Source organism: Hyphopichia burtonii (genome assembly GCF_001661395.1).
Source record: "Hyphopichia burtonii NRRL Y-1933 unplaced genomic scaffold HYPBUscaffold_9, whole genome shotgun sequence".
Taxonomy (NCBI): domain Eukaryota; kingdom Fungi; phylum Ascomycota; class Pichiomycetes; order Serinales; family Debaryomycetaceae; genus Hyphopichia; species Hyphopichia burtonii.
In genome coordinates this window covers 319,505-337,043 of record NW_017963736.1, presented here as the reverse complement: position 1 = coordinate 337,043, position 17,539 = coordinate 319,505, and the positions used below count along the sequence as shown (strand labels likewise).

The following is a 17,539-nucleotide window of genomic DNA, read 5'->3' as shown; positions in this document are numbered from 1 at the left end:
CTAATCAATTAAATATCCCAGCATGTCATTCCCATCCGAAATTAAGCAACTTGTTCTTAACCAAAGTGTTTCAAAAGAAGTTAATGTTAAGTTAGGAGAACCAAACTCTACTTTCAAATTAGAAACTGTTAAAATTGATCAACTGTCAATTAAGGATGGATTTATCTTGGTCAAAGTCTTGTACTTATCTAATGATCCAACTCAAAGAGTTTGGATTCAAAAAGGTCTTGATGCTTCAAGAATGTACGTTCCACCAGTTAAAGAAGGTGAACCAATGCGTTCATTAGCAGTTGGTAAAGTAATTGAATCAAAATCAGATAAATTCTCTAAAGGCGATTTAGTTTCTGGTGCTTTACATTGGTCCGATTACGCCATTGTTCATGAACAAGCTATCTGGAATAAGGTTGATACTTCTTCTGGTCTTCCAATTCCAACTTTCATGAGTAGTCTTGGTATGACTGGGTTAACTGCATACTTTGGTTTAACCGAAGTTGGTCAATTTAAAGAAGGTCAAACCATAATTGTTTCCGCTGCTAGTGGTGCCACTGGTTCCATGGTTGTTCAAATTGCCAAACATCTTTTGAAAGCCGGTAAGGTCATTGGTATTACCGGTTCAAAAGAAAAGGGTAAATACGTTGAATCTTTAGGTGCTGATTTCACCGTTGATTATCATGATGAAGACTGGAAACAACAATTAAGTGATTACATTGGTAACGATTACGTTGATGCCTACTATGATAACGTTGGTGGTGACATGTTGAGTTTTGTCTTGAAGAAAATCAAAAGTTTCGGTGTCGTTATTGCTTGTGGTTCCATCGCTGGTTATAACGATTCTTCTAAAAACGCAGTCACTTCTTGGTCCGAAATTATCGTTAACAGATTACGTGTTCAAGGTTTCATTGTTAGTGATTTCAAAGATAAATTCCCTCAAGCCATTGGTGCCATTGTCCAAGGGGTCAAATCTGGCTCAATCAAGGCTACTGAAGGTTATAACGTTAATGACCTTTCTGACGGCTTACAATTAGAAAAAATTCCTGAAATTTGGTACCAATTATTTGCTTCTAATAAACCAAACGGTAAATTACTTACTAAACTCGCTGATGAATAAGCATTTCTTGTATAAATATATAACATTAATTTAATAACTTAATAAGTAAAATAGTAATGTAAAACTTGTGCATATTTCAATCTAATTTTTCGGTATTGCCATTGTTGTTTGTAACCTTAATTTTTGGGTGTGTCGGACATAATTCTGGTTATCTCCAGCAAAGACAAAACCTGAAATACTTTACTCCACATTAACTTTTCCTACTTCTTTACTTTTATTCTTTAACCATGTCAAAGATAACTAGCTCTAGTGGATTTGTTCTTCACAAAGCACCAACCAAAGATCTCAACTTCAATCTTGAAGCTGAAGATGCTACGTTTAAATTAGTGGAAAGACCAATTCATGAATTGAAAAAGGGAGAATTACTCGTTAAAACATTATATTTGTCCAACGATCCAACCCAAAGAGTCTGGATTCAGAAAGGTATCAAAAGAGAGAATTTGTATGTCGAGCCAGTGAGGGAAGGTGATCAAATGAGATCTTCAGCATTGGGTGTTGTGGTAGACTCTAAATCCCCCAAATTCAAAAAGGGAGATATAATCAATGCAACTCTCAAATGGTTCGATTATTGTGTTATTCCAGATTACTTGGCTACTCATAAAATCGAGGATACCAGTATCCCCTTGACCATGTATTTGGATGTATTGGGGGTCACTGGACTAACTGCTTATTTTGGTTTATTCAAAGTTGTCAATTTGAAAGCAACCGATACTATTTTGGTTTCTGCCGCTAGTGGTGCCACTGGTTCCATGGTTGTTCAAATGGCGAAGAAAGTCATTGGTTGTAAAAAAGTCATTGGGATCTCCGGTGGAGATGACAAATGTAAGTTTGTTGAATCTTTGGGTGCTGATAAATGTCTCAACTATAAAGATGCAAATTTCACTAAAAACTTGGCCACTGTTTTGGGTAAAGACAAGTTTGATTACTTTTTCGATGGTGTTGGTGGAAGAATCTTGGATTTGGGTTTGGGCTGTCTCAAAAACTTTGGTACCTGTATCGCTTGTGGAGCAATTTCTGGTTATAATGATTTGGAAAAATCAAAAATATCCAATTGGTCTCACATCATTGTTAAACGATTGAATGTTAAAGGTTTCATTGTTCTTGATTATGAAAAACAATTCCAAAGGGCAATTACAGATATCTTACAGTGGTATAAAGAAGGTAAAATCCAAATCAACCAGTCAACCGTCACCGTAGTCGACTTATCCAAGACCAAAGATCAATTTACAAAGGTTCCTCAGAGCTGGGGGATGCTTTTCACCAGTGATAAAGGTCCTGGTAAATTGTTGACCAAGGTAGCTGAGCCAAAGCTCTAGATTCTTATGTGGTATTTGGAAAAGAAAAAAAAAGACAAATAAACAGCTCTAGATTCTTATGTAGTATATAGCAATTTGACTCTTATATTAGCATACTTCACTGTAAGGTTATTGTGTTCCCAGCTGTTATATCTTTAATTGTGCTTCGATATTAACAAAAAAAAAAAAAAAAATTAAGCGAGAAATGCAAAAACACAAACAAATAGAAGGAAACATCAAAACAAACAATTACTTCTATGAAGTTAGCCCAATTCCAGTGAAGGAACTTAACGAGCTTGCTGAAGTGTATTCCACGAAGGCTCTTACAAGTCATGCTGAATAAGCTTTAATTTCAAAATGCAGCATAATCCCAAAACTTCTCTCCAACGACCAAGGTCTATTGGCGATGTTTCGTATACTCAAGATCATCATAACTATAGACCAAGATCAAATACTGCAGGGAACGTTCCCAATTCGAGGTCCAAGTCGCCTTCCAAGACTAACAAACTACTCAAGTATATGGAAATCAATGAGGGCCCCAGTTATGCGAATGATTTTGAATTGGAAGACAACGATGAATTAAATTTATCCTACTCTAAATTTTCAAATATATCCGGGATTTCATTTATTAAACCCCCCAAGATGAATATGGATATAAATTCGGCCTCTGGATCTGAGTATGGTACTAATTCAGGCTCGAATTCCGGCTCGAGAACGACTTCTAGTTCGGGTTCAAGTGCTGGATCTTCAGTTAATATAAAGCCTAAACCCAAGAATTCATCATTGAGTAGCTCACCCTTCATCAAGAAAATGAAGTCGAGAATTTCAGATTTAGAAGTTGAAGAAGAAATACCTTATATCCCTCATAGAAGATCTAAAAGTGAAAATAATGTAAGCCAAATAGAAAGACCTCCTATAAGACATCGTGGTAATAAATCAATGTCTTCCTCTTCTAATTTTAATGCTAATGAAAATATTTACCCAATTGGTGAACTATCCTTTAATGACGAAAATGAATCTCCTTTCATTGATAACCCGATCAATAGTCCTCAAGAAATTTTACAAGATGTTAAACATTATAAAGTTCGTAAAAATCCCGATTCTGATTTTACTCTTAACTCAAGTTATAATAATGATCAAACTCAAGGCACTCATAATGATAATGGCTTGAATATCACACCAAAGCCAAGTTCTGGTCCTTTGCGTCCATCTTCCAGTAATATTGGTAATACTCCGAAAAATAACGAAAGAAAACCTTTAGTAAACGTATCGCTAACTCCTGCTCAGAGGGTAGAGAAAATATCTGGATTAAGGATGAATAGCATCCTAGATAATTTTGAATTTTTAAATTTAGTTGGGAAAGGTGCTTTTGCTAATGTCTATAAAGGCATAAATCTAAAAACTAATCAAGTAGTTGCAATCAAGCAAATCGAATTGGAAAGAGATCAAGATTTTAAAGAATTAATGGGTGAGATTGATTTATTGAAAATTTTAAAGCATCCAAATATTGTTAAATATCATGGTTTTGTTAAAACCCCAACTTCTTTGAACGTTTTATTAGAATATTGTTCTGGTGGCTCCTTAAGACAATTGTACAAAAAAACAAATACTGGTATTCCTGAATCCGAAATTATTAAATATGTTGAACTGATCTTGCATGGTCTTAATTACTTACATGAACAAGGGGTTGTTCATAGAGATGTAAAAGCTGCAAATGTTTTGATAACAAAAGATGGTGATATAAAATTGGCGGATTTTGGAGTTGCTACAAAGGTCTCTTCTCAGCATCATACGGTTGTTGGGACACCCAACTGGATGGCTCCTGAAACTGTCTTGGGTGGTGATGGATTATGTACTGCTTCAGATATTTGGTCTCTTGGTGCTACCATTATTGAATTATTCACTACTAAACCTCCTTATCACGATTTAAATCCAATGGCCACCTTACATGCAATTGGTACTGATGATCATCCACCTCTTCCTAAACACTTATCTTACTTGGCTAAAGACTTCTTATTGGAATGTTTTCAAAAACAACCAAATCTTAGAACAAATGCCAAATTATTATTGAAACATAAATGGTTGAATCAAAATCAAAATTCCTCCAAAATTTCCCCTATATCCAAGAATAGATTATCGGCTGAAATCACCGAATTGAAAAAAGATTTAAAACCAATCAAAAGCTATTCTGAAACTAATGATGAAAATTGGGATGTTGATTTTGCTGATCTAAAAGTCTCTCAACTTAAACCACCAGCTTATTCCTTCCCGTCAGTCCATTCCCGAAATGTTTCTGAAACTCCTCAGACAAGAGAACCTGGCTTGTTGGAACCTCAAAAAGCTTCCAAGAAGGATATATTGAATAAATTTTCAGATAACAATGAAGATCTTGATTTCGAAAACGATAACAGTAAATTAGTTATTAATGGAGATCTTTTACCTAATGCTGAAGATCATTCTCAAGATAATATAGAAGAAGATGATCCTTTCTTAGAACTTGATATTGAAAACTTTGATACTAATGAAATCGAAATTCAAAATAAAATGGAATTTTTAATAAATAAGTTCTCTTCAAAGCTTGACAATTCTCACTCTGGTGATGACCAGGCGGCTACTTCATTGATTAAAATCACTGGAAGAATGCTTCATTTAGTTAAAAAGTATCCAATTCTGCACGATGTTGTTATAAGAGATCATGGAATTTTAACCCTACTTGAATTATTAGAAAATGCATCAGAATTGGTCAAACACCAGAAATTATGGTATCATTCAATATTTATCTTGAATTATATATTCGAAAATAATGTGGCTCAATTCGATAATTTTTGTCTTTTAGGTGGTATTCCTATAATAACCCAATTCAGAAACAACTCGTATGATATCCATGTTCGCTTACAAGTGGTAAAATTTATAAGATTATTTAAAAACTCTGAGAGAGCATTATCAATGTTTGTGTCTTCGGGTGGTCTTAGAGTATTATCTAAATTTGCAGAAGAAGACTTCGATTACACGCCCGACTTCCCATTGGTAGCAATTGATTGTATACATGATGTTTTATCCAGAGACCTTACAAGATTTAAATCGGACATCTGCCGTATGTTATCCAAATATGGTGTTATATTTTGGTTTGTTGTTCTCCTCAATAGGCTAACCAAATTCCATGAAACAGACGAAACTAAATTGAATCAAGCTCAAGTTGATAGTTATATCGATAAAATAATTGAAATCATTAAATCATTTAGTAATGCAGAAGCAAGAGTGAGAGTTAATATTTCAAGTACTGATCTTTACAAACTTTTAATTAAAGTATATTCCAAATTGAATTTCCAAGCACAATTATCAATTTTAAAATTTTTCCGTTCAATGTCATGTATCCCAAGCTTGTTGAAAACATTGTACAGTGCTGATATTTTAGAATTTCTCGTCATTAATTTAAAAGAATTTGAACCACCAAATAAGCACTATAAAGAAGTGGTCAATACAATCTGTCCTTGTCTATTCAATTGCTGTTACTTGAATCATGCGAGAGAAATTGAATTGGTAAAACTTGGGGCCGTCCCAATACTCAAGAGATTATCAAAAGTTGATCTTGAATTCAAGCAATTTGTCTTACCTATATTATGTGAGTTGGTCTACTGTGACGGACTGGTTAGAGAAGTCTTAGAAAAACACGATATACTTTCTGTATATTTCAATCTAGTCACGGACCCTTATTGGCAAGCAAATGCTTTAGATTCAATTTTACACTGGAATCAACAAAAACCTCAATCAATTAAACTTGACTCTCCGATAGCTTTGGACTGTCTTATTTCAGGATTTTTATTAACAAAAGTTTCCAACCTTGAAGCCACTTTGGAAATTTATTTAAAACTCCTCACCACTAACAAACTCCTTCGTAAGAATATGAATAAAGAAATTATCGTTAACAATATCCTTACTAAGTTGAGATCCTACCACAACAAACCAGTTGTTCAATTATCTTTGCTTAGAATCTTGAGTATATTCGTATCAACAGGCAGAAAGTTAGAGCACTTCACCAATTCTTCCATGCCAGAAACTATTAAGCATACGCTATCTACATTAATCTCTGGAGAAAGCTCAGTCTTGGTTGGAGAATTTGTGTCTGAGATTATATCTAAACTTTGAAATATTCCCCTTGCATCAATCCGATTGAAACTATTTTTATAGAGTATATACAATCCCTTCACGACCTATTTTAATTTAATGACAATTCAAATTGTTCGGTTTAGTTGTAGATGGCTGTAAAAAATCTAGAGTTCAGTCCCGAGGCTTTCGTTCCTCTATCTTTTTTTTTAAAGTGCGTAGATTTTCCTTGTGGAGAAAAACATCATTTCGCCAAATAAGCTTACTATACGCTTGATACACCATTGAATACATCACCGAAATGATTCCAATATCATACCCTGCTCCAAGGGTTTCGCAGTTGGATGCAACTATTTTAGATGGTGAATTAGTTTCGCTTTTATCCCAACAGCTTTCATCGGTTTTTCAGCTACAATCATCAAGATGGTGGAGCTATAATCAACATCCAGAGTTGTGGGACCTTCTACTAGATCTACTAGTGTTTAGGCTTACAGTATGGAAATCGGGCTCTTCGTATGGTCTTTCACTTCAAAATTTGAAACTCACTGATTTCAAGTCAGGTAATAAGATTGGATATTCTAAGAGATCTCTATTATTAGCCTTCATAATCGGGAAATATTTGTTTAAGAAAGCCGAATCGTATTTGTATTCTTTAGAAAGACCCCCACGGAGGGATTCCAAGGCAACAATCGATTCAATAAAGCAGTTTTTTTTCAGAAACAGACTCAATATTTTATCCAAAATTAACAATTCTATAAAATTATTGAACTTAGTGAACTTTACTTTGTTCTTGATAAGTGGAAGATTCCCTTCATTGTTACATAGAGTTCTAGGAATATCACTAACTCCAGTTGTCTCCGATTTATTGAAGTTCAATGGTGATAATGTTAATTTTGAATTTCAAAACAGACAGCTTGTTTGGAACGTCATGACTGAATTTTTAGTATTCATATTACCTTTATTGAGATTGAGGAAACTACAAAGAATGACCCAGAAACTATTATCTCCCTATAAGAAGGGTGCAAATAGCTTTGATCAATCTTCTGGTCTTACACCAGTAGTGACACCATTCTCGCACTTGCCTATCAGTCAGTGTGCTATTTGTCATTTGAACAACCAGAAGAGTGATCGTAAATCAGACTCTTTATGTCTTGTCACAAATCCCTACGTAACTAATTGTGGGCATATATTTTGCTACGTTTGTTTAGCAACCAAATTCAATGCAAAAGACAACGGCGATGAAAATTCAGAAAGGTGCCTTCGTTGTGGAATAAAGTTGCAATGGTTTGAAGAATATGGAACTAATGAAAATGATATAGATAATGACGCAATCATAGTTGATTACGAAGATGTGGTAGAAGAGGAGGATGATTCAGATGAAAATGACTTAAATGAGAAAGAAGGGACATCTGGAGATAATGAACGTGAAGATAGGGATTATAGTGATGGTCAGGAATATGACGAAGACGAGGATTTGGAAGAGGAAGACGAGGAAGACGATATGGATGAAGGATTGGATATGTGAGATTATTCTTACATTAAATACATTTTCATACTAATGCATTAACTCTTATTTATTTAATAAAGAAAAATTTATCTAATTTACATATAAGTCATCTGATTTAACCCAAGATTTTTAATAAAAGTTGAGCCCCCTTATTGTCAGTATCAGCTTGCAATGTTTTCTTGTTCTTTTTCAACTCTTTTTCAAGTTTTTTGAATTCAGGGGATTTACTAATTTGTAAAACTTCGAAAACGGCTACAATAACGAAAGAGCCTGAACCGCTAACCCAATCAGCTAACTTATTGTTTTCCATTATTTCATTTGCAATTTTAGAAGCAAATTCGACACCGACACCGGGAATATTATTCTTGTTAGTAACTTTAAGTTTTTTGGATTCGAAATCCCATTTGAATTGATCACCTTGAATCAATGATTTTAATGCTCTTGCAACGAAAGGAGTCTTATTGATGATATGGTAATCTTCCAAAACATCACCTTTGATACAAACATCAAAAATAGAATCCAATAATTGTTTTTTCATTTCGTTTATACTATCATCATCAGTAGGAGTTAAAATTAATTCGGTTATGAATTGAGAAGCAATGTTAACGGAAATAAGTTTGTCAAATCTATTATCAATGTCTTCAGTATTTGTAGTTGCTAATATACTTTTATAAATTAATGGTAATGCTTTGGATAATAATTCTTCTCTTTTTTGGTCTTTTGGTTTTTTAGAAGTTTTAGCATAGGCCAATTTTTCATATTTTTCTAAATCTTTTTTAACTTTTGGATTGAAATATTTCCCATCAAGTCCCTTCATTAAATATATTAAAGGTCTACGAGCAAATTTGTCACTGATTATGGAAGGAATTGATTCATCATCAAAAGCCTCAACATTCAAAGATTTATGTACTAAAACAGTATCATCGACGGTAATGTATAAGGTAATCAAAACCAAATTACCATGTTCATTTTTGACTAATTCTTTGATATGATTTTTTAAAGATCTGATAATAACTTTACGTTCTTTAGCAGTAGCGAGAGCTAATAAAGTACAAGCAACTTCAGAACCTTCTTGAGTATGAACCAATTCAGCAAATTGTTCATTTAATAATTCAATGAATTCTCTAATTTTTGGTTCATTAGCTTCGATATCATCAATTAAAATATCGGTATATTCTTTCATGGCTGCATGCAAAATTTGGAAACCAGTTGAACCTTTTTCAACTGAGGCACTGATAGTACCATATAAGTTAGTAGTGATTAATTGTTTCTTTTCAGCAGATTCTTTGGTTATATCAACAACAGATTTACCTTTACCAGAGTCTTTGAAGACGGCGTATTCTGCACCCCAAAATTCTCTAATCATTTGGTGTTTCTGTTCAGCACTAGAATATAAAACATATAAATCTTCAACAACATATGCACCTTCTTTATGTCTCATTAACTTACGTAATTTACCATGAAGTTCATCGACAATAAGAGCACGACTTTCTTTCGAACCATAATGCAATAATTTAACCAATAAGTATTTACCGTAAGAAGAAGTTGCCAATTGATAGAAATTACCCTTTAATTCTTTAGTTATTATCTCTCTTTTTTCTCTGGAAGAAAATTTGACCAAGGTTTGAACAACACGAGAAGCATCGTGTTTCATAACTAAGTCAAGGATAACATCTTTTGCTAATTCCCAGATTTCATTACTTAATTTGTCACGAACAACTTTTGGAGGAGCTGGTTTTTTAACTCTCAATTTTTCCCATAAGCTCTTGATTTGCTGAACTTCGTTACCTGACTTTCTCTTTAACTTACGATCAGCAAGTAACTTACGTTGTTCTGCGTGTTGTTCTGCTGATGATTTTTTATTTGGATCAACTTCTTTGCTAACAGTCTTTTCTTCGTCTTCGTCTCCGGAGCCTTCTTCGTCTTGATTACTCTTTTCTTCATCAAGGTCATCGAGTTCATCTTCTTCGGATTCCTCGTCTTTTCTGTCAACTTCCATATCATCTAATTCATCTTCTTCACTATCTAATTCATCTTGAGAGGAATCAGAAATATCACTTGAATCACTAGAGACTTCGCTTTCGCTTTCAACTGGAGCTTGCTTCTTACCGTTGGTCTTGACCTTCTTGGATGGGGCTGTTGCTGCCGGAGCACTACGCTTGGAGCTCTTAGCGGAAGGTGCCATTATATCTAAAGTTATCGTTTAGTTGATAAGAAGACTATTCACTTTTAGACTGAAAAATTAGAAAAAAAAAATTCAAAGCGAAGAGATGGGCTGCATCTCGGATTGGTCGTATCACGTGATGGGTGTACGGGTGTATATTTCCGGAAATTGAAAAAAAAAAATTACTCATACTTGAAGGAAAAGGCAGTTTGGGACTTAATTGCTTTCTCTGCTATTTGCTTCCCGGTGTTCAATTCTAGGAGTACCAATATGTTTCGTTTAGGCTCCCCATCTCAATTGCTCAGACAATCCAGTTTATTGAAGAGCGTCAGAATTCCAAGGGTTTCACCAGTTGGTATTCGTCAATACTCTAAATCCGAAAGCCTTGTTCAAGAGCTCCAGGACTTGAAACAGTTTACTAAATTTGTTGATTCTAATGAAAAAGTTTCAGTGATAGACTTCTACGCTACCTGGTGTGGTCCATGTAAGGCATTGGAACCAATCTTCAATGCGTTGGCCCAAAGAGTACCCGAAGTTCAATTTGGTAGAGTTGATGTTGATGAAGCGCAAGACATTGCACAAGAATACGGTATTTCTGCCATGCCAACATGTCTTTTCTTCAAAGGAGGTGAAAAAATCGATAAGATCATTGGGGCAAATCCTCCTAAATTAGTGCAATTGATTCAAACTCACGGTAACGTTGACATTGCTAACCGTTAAGTTGGCTTAAATAGATTTGCATCTACTATTTATATCTACCATCTATCGATGACGCATGTAAGGACTAAAAGCGTGTTCTATAGTCATACTTAATTAACCAGAGTATGCCCTAGTTATATATCTTTGTAGTAATAAGATAATTGCAGCTAGCTGATTGCTAAAAAGACAAGTGCGTGTCCCGCCCATTTTCTTCAGTGTGCGATTTGAAAATTTACAGTGAACCCGCTCGGGTGGCGATTTGATAGTTGATATAAAGAGATTCAATCACTTCTTTAAGGATAAGCTATCAATTGTTTGAGGATTCGAATCCGTATACTAATATAAAACAGTCATATAAGTTGTATTAAGATATGGTATGTTTTGCAGGAGCTCTGAATTCATCGACGAGTAGTAACTAACATTATCATTTAGGGTCAAGCACCATCAGGAATGCCAGGAGATGGCTTTAATAAAAAGAAAGATGATAAAAAGAAAGAAAAGCCAAAGTACGAACCACCAGTGGAATCCAAGTTTGGTAAGAAGAGAAGAAAGGGACCAGATACTGCAGTTAAATTACCAAGCGTTTATCCAAATACTAGATGTAAATTAAAGTTATTAAAATTAGAAAGAATCAAAGATCATTTATTATTAGAAGAAGAATTCGTATCTAATCAAGAAACTTTCCAACCAACTGAAGCAAAACAAGCGGAAGAACGTGAAAAAGTTGATGAATTAAGAGGATATCCAATGTCAATTGGTACTTTGGAAGAAATTATTGATGATGATCATGCAATTGTTTCAAGTACAGCAGGTAGTGAATATTATGTATCCATAATGTCATTTGTCGATAAAGGATTATTAGAGCCAAGTTGTTCGGTACTTTTACATCATAAATCAGTTGCCATAGTTGGGGTATTACAAGATGATGCCGATCCAATGGTTTCGGTCATGAAATTAGATAAATCACCAACTGAATCGTATGCAGATATTGGTGGGTTAGAAAGTCAAATTCAAGAAATAAAAGAAGCTGTTGAATTACCTTTAACTCATCCAGAATTATATGAAGAAATGGGGATTAAACCACCTAAAGGGGTTATATTATATGGTGCTCCAGGTACTGGTAAAACTTTATTGGCAAAAGCTGTTGCTAATCAAACAAGTGCAACTTTCTTAAGAATAGTTGGGTCAGAATTAATTCAAAAATATTTGGGTGATGGTCCAAGGTTATGTAGACAAATTTTCCAAATTGCTGCTGAACATGCTCCATCAATTGTTTTCATTGACGAAATTGATGCAATCGGTAGTAAAAGATATGAAAGTAGTTCTGGTGGTGAACGTGAAATTCAAAGAACTATGTTGGAATTATTAAATCAATTAGATGGTTTTGATGATCGTGGTGATATCAAAGTTATTATGGCCACCAATAAAATGGAATCTTTGGATCCTGCATTAATTAGACCTGGTAGAATTGATCGTAAAATTTTATTTGAAAATCCTGACTCAAATACTAAAAGAAAAATTTTAACTATTCATACATCGAAAATGAACTTGTCTTCTGATGTTAACTTAGAGGAATTGGTCACTTCAAAAGATGATTTATCAGGTGCAGACATTAAAGCCATGTGTACTGAAGCTGGTTTATTGGCATTAAGAGAAAGAAGAATGCAAGTTAAAGCGGATGATTTCAAAGCTGCCAAAGAAAGAGTATTGAAAAATAAAGTTGAAGAAAATCTTGAAGGGTTATATCTATAGATTAGTTTCGTTCATCTTTAATGCATGTATTTTTAGTTAAATCAATATAAATAAAAAATTTAAAACAAGTTTGTATGGTTTTTTGCAATTTTTGTAAAATGTTTGTGAGAATTTTGTAAAAAACATTCCCATTTTCTCTACATGTATTAGATTTACACTCTTATAGTTTGACTTATTGGTCCATTAAACTATTTACTAATGAATACATGCTAATAATCGATACATCTTCGACACATTATGCTAATAATTGATAAATTATGCTTTATAGTGCAGCGAGAACTCTGATCTACTGTGGAGGTCGTAAGCACTTTTTTGCATTTCCTTGAAACAGAGCTATTTCCTAAACAGCTTTCGTATTATCATAAACTCGGCAAGTGAAAGCTACTAATTATCAATTAGCTATTGCTAACGGTCACTTAATCGTTTCAACAGAAGCGAATATCATAACCGAGTAAGCACAAGAGTAACCCCTTCTTTCACTCAAACGTTTTTCCTCTCTCCATCTTCATTTAGGTCAGGAGCCTGAACTTTAGGTCCAGTTTTAATTCTCAATAAAGTAGTATTTTTGAAAATGACTTTTTCTCTACATAAAGGACATAAGCCAACTCCCTTTTTACCTCTTGTTTGGCCTCTTGCCGAAGAGCTTGAGATCGATTGCTGAATACAGTCCAAACAAAAGATATGCCCACAACTGGTCACCGTAGCATTATCAACTTGATCAAAGCAGATGGGACATTCCACATCGTTTAATCTCTTGACAACTTTGGGTAAGTTATTCGACTGAGGATTATTTAATAGATTCGTAGTAGCATTACGAAACTCTAGGATCTCAACCGCAGTATCGTCGTCATCTTCTTCATCGGAAGATATGTTTATGATATAGCCTTGGTTAGGCATAACCTCGTATCCTATGAATTAGGGTTTAAATCTGATCAAATCGATTATTCTCTTCTGATATCGTTCCTTAAAAGTTGAAAAATCACCGCCACCGGTACACGTCCCACCGGATCCCAGAAAAGCACGTGACAAGATATATTCCGAGGGGGTATTTTTAGCACGACGCAACTAATAACCATACCCTTTTAGGCAGGCACCAGGTTATAACCAAACAAGGCCAATACAAGATCCTAGACTGACTTGTTCCATGTATAGAATGCAGAATTGGTTATAACGAGGAGACGAGTTTTAGTAGAAGATGAAGATGGTGAAACTCGCTAAAATAGACAGGAGAAACAACCAGCCAGCCAAATGTTACACGAAAAAGTATCCCATTTCGAATTTCACTTTGAATTCTGGGAAAATGGTGGTGGATAACCTTGACGAGTTAGGTATACCCAATGGGTATAATGACCAGTTGAACGAATCATAGGGAAATGGTCACTTTAGTATATATACTTCTAGAAGCATATATAAGCCATTGGGAAGACAAAAGAATAAGCAAAACAAACCGGTCAATGGCCCGTATGTAAACGTCTAAAACCATAAAGGGTTCTAATTATTTACTTAGCTTGCCAACCGTGTAACTCTTTGTTACTGTAAAGGTAATTAGCCTAAGTAAACTAAAAGGGCTGAAACTAGTCATTAGCAGAATTTCTTAAAACAGGCTGGGTACCTTCTTATCACAGAACCATACTTGCATTCACACTCACTTCCAAGAATCTGGGACTAATTCATTCTATTTTCTTTATTTTCTTTTCACACTTCTTTTTTGTACGTTTCCACCAGCATACTATTTTCTACTGAAATTCTACTTGACACCTATATATCACCGACTCCAGTTCTTAATCTCTTGCAATTACTGCTTCTTTTCTATTTTCCCACCCCCGGTTTCTCGCAAACGGCCCGTGTTCAATTTTAATCCCCCTTGCCTTCCCCGAGGTTTCTTAAATTAATCACCTTTTTTTTCCCTACTTATTCAAACTGCTTACGTTACGTTTAAACTTTTCGTTTATTTCGAGCCTTTGGTTAACTTGTCGAAAAAGCTAAAGCTTCCACTCCACCATTGACTAATTGAAGCTTAGCAAAACATAAAAACGAAAGGACATAAAAGAGAAAAAATCAAAAATACTAACAAAAAAGCAATCCCGAAAAACCCAAAACCCAAATAAATAATCAAAAAATTAGACAGAAAAATTTAAAAGCCAGTCTGCCTGTTGTTTCTTTTCTGTTAGATTACTTGAATTGGACAAATTTGGTTCTTTAAGGAGGTTAGGATAGTACTTAAGTATTGGTAGAAGAGGCCACACAATAAAAATTGGTCTCGAAGAAAGGATTTAGTGAAGTCCAGTTGAACCGGTAATTGCAAAAGTTTAAAACAATTGCAAGATGAATTCAGATTTTAGTAACCCTCTAGCGGTTATTCTACCTTATAACTTCAATAATCTTCAAGATTATCCAACTGAGGTGTTGGCACTTCGATTTCAAGCTTGGAGATCGATTATTAAAGATTTGGTCAATTATTTAAAAGAATATGCCAACGTTCAGGAAGAAATTGTGAGGCAACAGTTGAGACTACAGCAAGCAGTTGGAATATCTTCTGGTAACTCAGGAGCGTCTAATTCAAATAATGCACCTAGTCATGGTAATCATCATTCTTCTAATCATAATTCTAGTCATAAAGATGATATAAATGCCATAAATAAGTTTTTTTTACCGATTGGTAATGGATCTATTCAAGATTTGCCAAATATTTTAACTAGATTTCATCAACAGAATGTAACTAATTCTTCTAAGACTTTAAAAGAAATTAATCAAATCATTATACCAAAATTAGATGAATTAAGAAAAGATTTACTAGTTAAAATTAAAGAAATTAAAAATTTACAAAATGATTTTAAAAATTCTTTAGGTAAAGAGATCAATGAAACCAAAAATTTATTGAACTCATATACAAATGCAATTGAATTATCAAATAAGTTGGAACATGGTACTTCTCCCTCTTCTTCCGCTAATGAACATGACATTTCGAAATTTGATCCTTATTTGGTTAAGTTGAAATTAGATCGTCAATTAAAACGTCAGTTACTGGAAGAAAACTATTTATATGAAGCTTATAATAATTTACAAAGCGCTGGTGGGAAATTGGAATCAATTATAGTTATTGAAATTCAAAATTACTTAAAAATGTTTTTAGAATTGATAAATAATGAACATTTAACAATTCCAAATTTCTTAGTTCCAAATTTGTCAAATGGATTTTTAACAAAAGAATCAAATTTCGAATGGGATTCTTTCATTTCTAAAAATTTACCTTCTCCGTCAATTTCTTTAAGTGCAGTTAGCCATAATAACTCAAATGTTAAAAATGGTACTTTTATTGATTTATCATTTGGTTCAAGAAAAATTTCTGATTTATCAATTCCTGAAATTGATTCTCCTTTAAATATTGCTTTGAGAGAAGGCTGGTTGGAAAGAAGATCGAAATTTCTTAAATCTTATTCAAGTGGTTATTACGTTTTAACCTGTAACTTCTTACATGAATTTAAAACTCCTGATCGTAAAAAAGATCAAATTCCTGCTTTGTCTTTACTGTTAGACCAATGTCATGTTAGTGAACATTCAAAAGATGATGGTAAATCAAATGGTCTTTATAAATTTGTTGTTTATACTAAGTCCCCTGGTGGTATTATTTCAAAAGGTCATAATTTGGTTTTCAGAACTGATACTTATAAACAAATGATTGACTGGTATAATGACATTAAAGCTTTAACTAATTTATCTACTCCTGCTGCAAGAGCAAGATATGTTTCAAAAAATTTTAAGAATGTTAAAAAAATTTCTAGAAACTCAAGTATAGTTTCAAGTAGTACTAATGCCAAATCCATTAAAAGTGGTACTACTATTAATTCTAGGATACCAAATAACGCTTTGACTCCAAAACAATATGGTAATCATTCCAATGTTTTAAATAGTGCAACCACAAATAACGGCTATAGGTCAAGGCCTGTTTCTCAAAGTTCATCAACGGCTGCAAATAATCGTTTATCTTCTACATTTTCTCAAAGAAATAACAATAATAGTCCACGATTAGCTAATATGATTAATAGTGATGGTACTATCATAACACCAGTTGAGACTTATAGTGAATATCAGCAGCAACAACAACAACAACAACATCAGCAACACCATCCACAACAGCAACGCACACAACAAGATACACCACAACAACACCATCAGCAACAACCAGCATTAGAACAAAGTAAGAGTATACCTCAAATGGGTGGTATAGCTGTTCAAATTCAACCAAATCAACCACAACAAGGCTATATCCCAACAGCACAGAGTTATCAATATTATATAAATCATAATAATGAGAATCAACAAACTCATCCTCAGCAATTTTATGATCCGGTTCAACAACAATTCTATACAATTAGTCCAAGTATTCAACCCCAACCACAATTTTTCCAAACATCACCAGCACAAGCACCTCAGAGACAATATATACCAGTCAATAATGGAGAACAAGCCAATAATCAAAATCAAGGATATACCATCAATACTGCTAATTATTTCCCACAACAGTACTTATCGGCTGAAAATATTCCAGGTCAATTACCATATCCGATCAACAGTCAAATACAACCATCAACATCAAATGTGCCTAGTAGACCATCACTGGTGAGTATTGAAAATCAACCTCAAAACAGAGATATTATTAATGGTAATAATCAAGTAGTTAATCAAGATGGAAATATATCCAAAAGTTCAATTAATCAAGGAGAGGTTGATACGTTAAACAGTAAAACTATTAATGAAGAAGTAAAATCAATTGATAAAACTAAATAATCACCAGGGTTGTGATTTCTGCAAGAAAAAAGAACCACAAAAGATCAAAGCAAAGTTTAATAGCTTTATTTCATTTCTTTACAAAAGTATTATCATTATATTTTCAATAAATTCAATCATAT

At 33.9% G+C, this 17,539-nt stretch overlaps 9 protein-coding genes across 9 annotated transcripts; 7 read left to right on the top strand and 2 right to left on the bottom strand.

The window, feature by feature from the left end:
* Positions 1-22: 22 nt before the first annotated feature.
* HYPBUDRAFT_168918 (MDR family NADP-dependent oxidoreductase) lies at positions 23-1,119 on the top strand (the record flags this gene model as incomplete). The annotated part of the gene is made up of 1 exon (XM_020222826.1): positions 23-1,119. The coding sequence occupies one exon, from the start codon at positions 23-25 to the stop codon at positions 1,106-1,108; it is 1,086 nt and encodes a 361-aa protein (XP_020073984.1). The 3' UTR covers positions 1,109-1,119.
* Positions 1,120-1,335: 216 nt separating this feature from the next.
* Positions 1,336-2,516, top strand: HYPBUDRAFT_163689 (MDR family NADP-dependent oxidoreductase; the record flags this gene model as incomplete). The annotated part of the gene is made up of 1 exon (XM_020222630.1): positions 1,336-2,516. One exon carries the CDS (start codon positions 1,336-1,338, stop codon positions 2,422-2,424), a length of 1,089 nt encoding a protein of 362 aa, XP_020073983.1. The 3' UTR covers positions 2,425-2,516.
* Positions 2,517-2,669: 153 nt separating this feature from the next.
* Positions 2,670-6,614, top strand: CDC15 (serine/threonine protein kinase). The gene is made up of 2 exons (XM_020219418.1): positions 2,670-3,240; positions 3,589-6,614. Exons 1-2 carry the CDS (start codon positions 2,761-2,763, stop codon positions 6,547-6,549), a joined length of 3,441 nt encoding a protein of 1,146 aa, XP_020073982.1. The 5' UTR covers positions 2,670-2,760; the 3' UTR covers positions 6,550-6,614.
* A 194-nt stretch (positions 6,615-6,808) lies between these two features.
* PEX2 (ubiquitin-protein ligase peroxin 2) lies at positions 6,809-7,987 on the top strand (the record flags this gene model as incomplete). The annotated part of the gene is made up of 1 exon (XM_020219417.1): positions 6,809-7,987. A coding segment is annotated over one exon (1,179 nt), but the record flags the coding sequence as incomplete, so codon positions are not given.
* A 142-nt stretch (positions 7,988-8,129) lies between these two features.
* On the bottom strand, positions 8,130-10,199 carry HYPBUDRAFT_158963 (uncharacterized protein; the record flags this gene model as incomplete). The annotated part of the gene is made up of 1 exon (XM_020222413.1): positions 8,130-10,199. One exon carries the CDS (start codon positions 10,197-10,199, stop codon positions 8,130-8,132), a length of 2,070 nt encoding a protein of 689 aa, XP_020073980.1.
* An 85-nt stretch (positions 10,200-10,284) lies between these two features.
* Positions 10,285-11,071, top strand: HYPBUDRAFT_163685 (thioredoxin family protein; the record flags this gene model as incomplete). Its single annotated transcript, XM_020222629.1, has 2 exons — positions 10,285-10,331; positions 10,562-11,071. 2 exons carry the CDS (start codon positions 10,285-10,287, stop codon positions 10,896-10,898), a joined length of 384 nt encoding a protein of 127 aa, XP_020073979.1. The 3' UTR covers positions 10,899-11,071.
* Positions 11,072-11,199: 128 nt separating this feature from the next.
* Positions 11,200-12,657, top strand: RPT2 (proteasome regulatory particle base subunit). Its single transcript, XM_020219598.1, has 2 exons — positions 11,200-11,251; positions 11,310-12,657. The coding sequence occupies exons 1-2, from the start codon at positions 11,249-11,251 to the stop codon at positions 12,627-12,629; spliced, it is 1,323 nt and encodes a 440-aa protein (XP_020073978.1). The 5' UTR covers positions 11,200-11,248; the 3' UTR covers positions 12,630-12,657.
* A 338-nt stretch (positions 12,658-12,995) lies between these two features.
* HYPBUDRAFT_233937 (SUMO-targeted ubiquitin ligase complex subunit) lies at positions 12,996-13,675 on the bottom strand. Its single transcript, XM_020223167.1, has one exon. It carries the CDS (start codon positions 13,524-13,526, stop codon positions 13,110-13,112), a length of 417 nt encoding a protein of 138 aa, XP_020073977.1. The 5' UTR covers positions 13,527-13,675; the 3' UTR covers positions 12,996-13,109.
* Positions 13,676-14,954: 1,279 nt separating this feature from the next.
* SLM2 (phosphatidylinositol 4,5-bisphosphate-binding protein) lies at positions 14,955-17,417 on the top strand (the record flags this gene model as incomplete). Its single annotated transcript, XM_020220311.1, has 1 exon — positions 14,955-17,417. The coding sequence occupies one exon, from the start codon at positions 14,955-14,957 to the stop codon at positions 17,415-17,417; it is 2,463 nt and encodes an 820-aa protein (XP_020073976.1).
* Between the last annotated feature and the right edge of the window lie 122 nt (positions 17,418-17,539).

Excerpts from the sequence above, each read along its gene's own strand:
- CDC15 (XM_020219418.1), top strand. The coding sequence starts at position 2,761 with ATGCAGCATAATCCCAAAACTTCTCTCCAACGACCAAGGTCTATTGGC. Across the intron at positions 3,241-3,588 it reads CGAGAATTTCAGATTTAGAA|CCAAGTTCTGGTCCTTTGCG; the intron begins GTTGAAGAAGAA and ends ATCACACCAAAG.
- HYPBUDRAFT_233937 (XM_020223167.1), bottom strand. The coding sequence starts at position 13,526 with ATGCCTAACCAAGGCTATATCATAAACATATCTTCCGATGAAGAAGAT.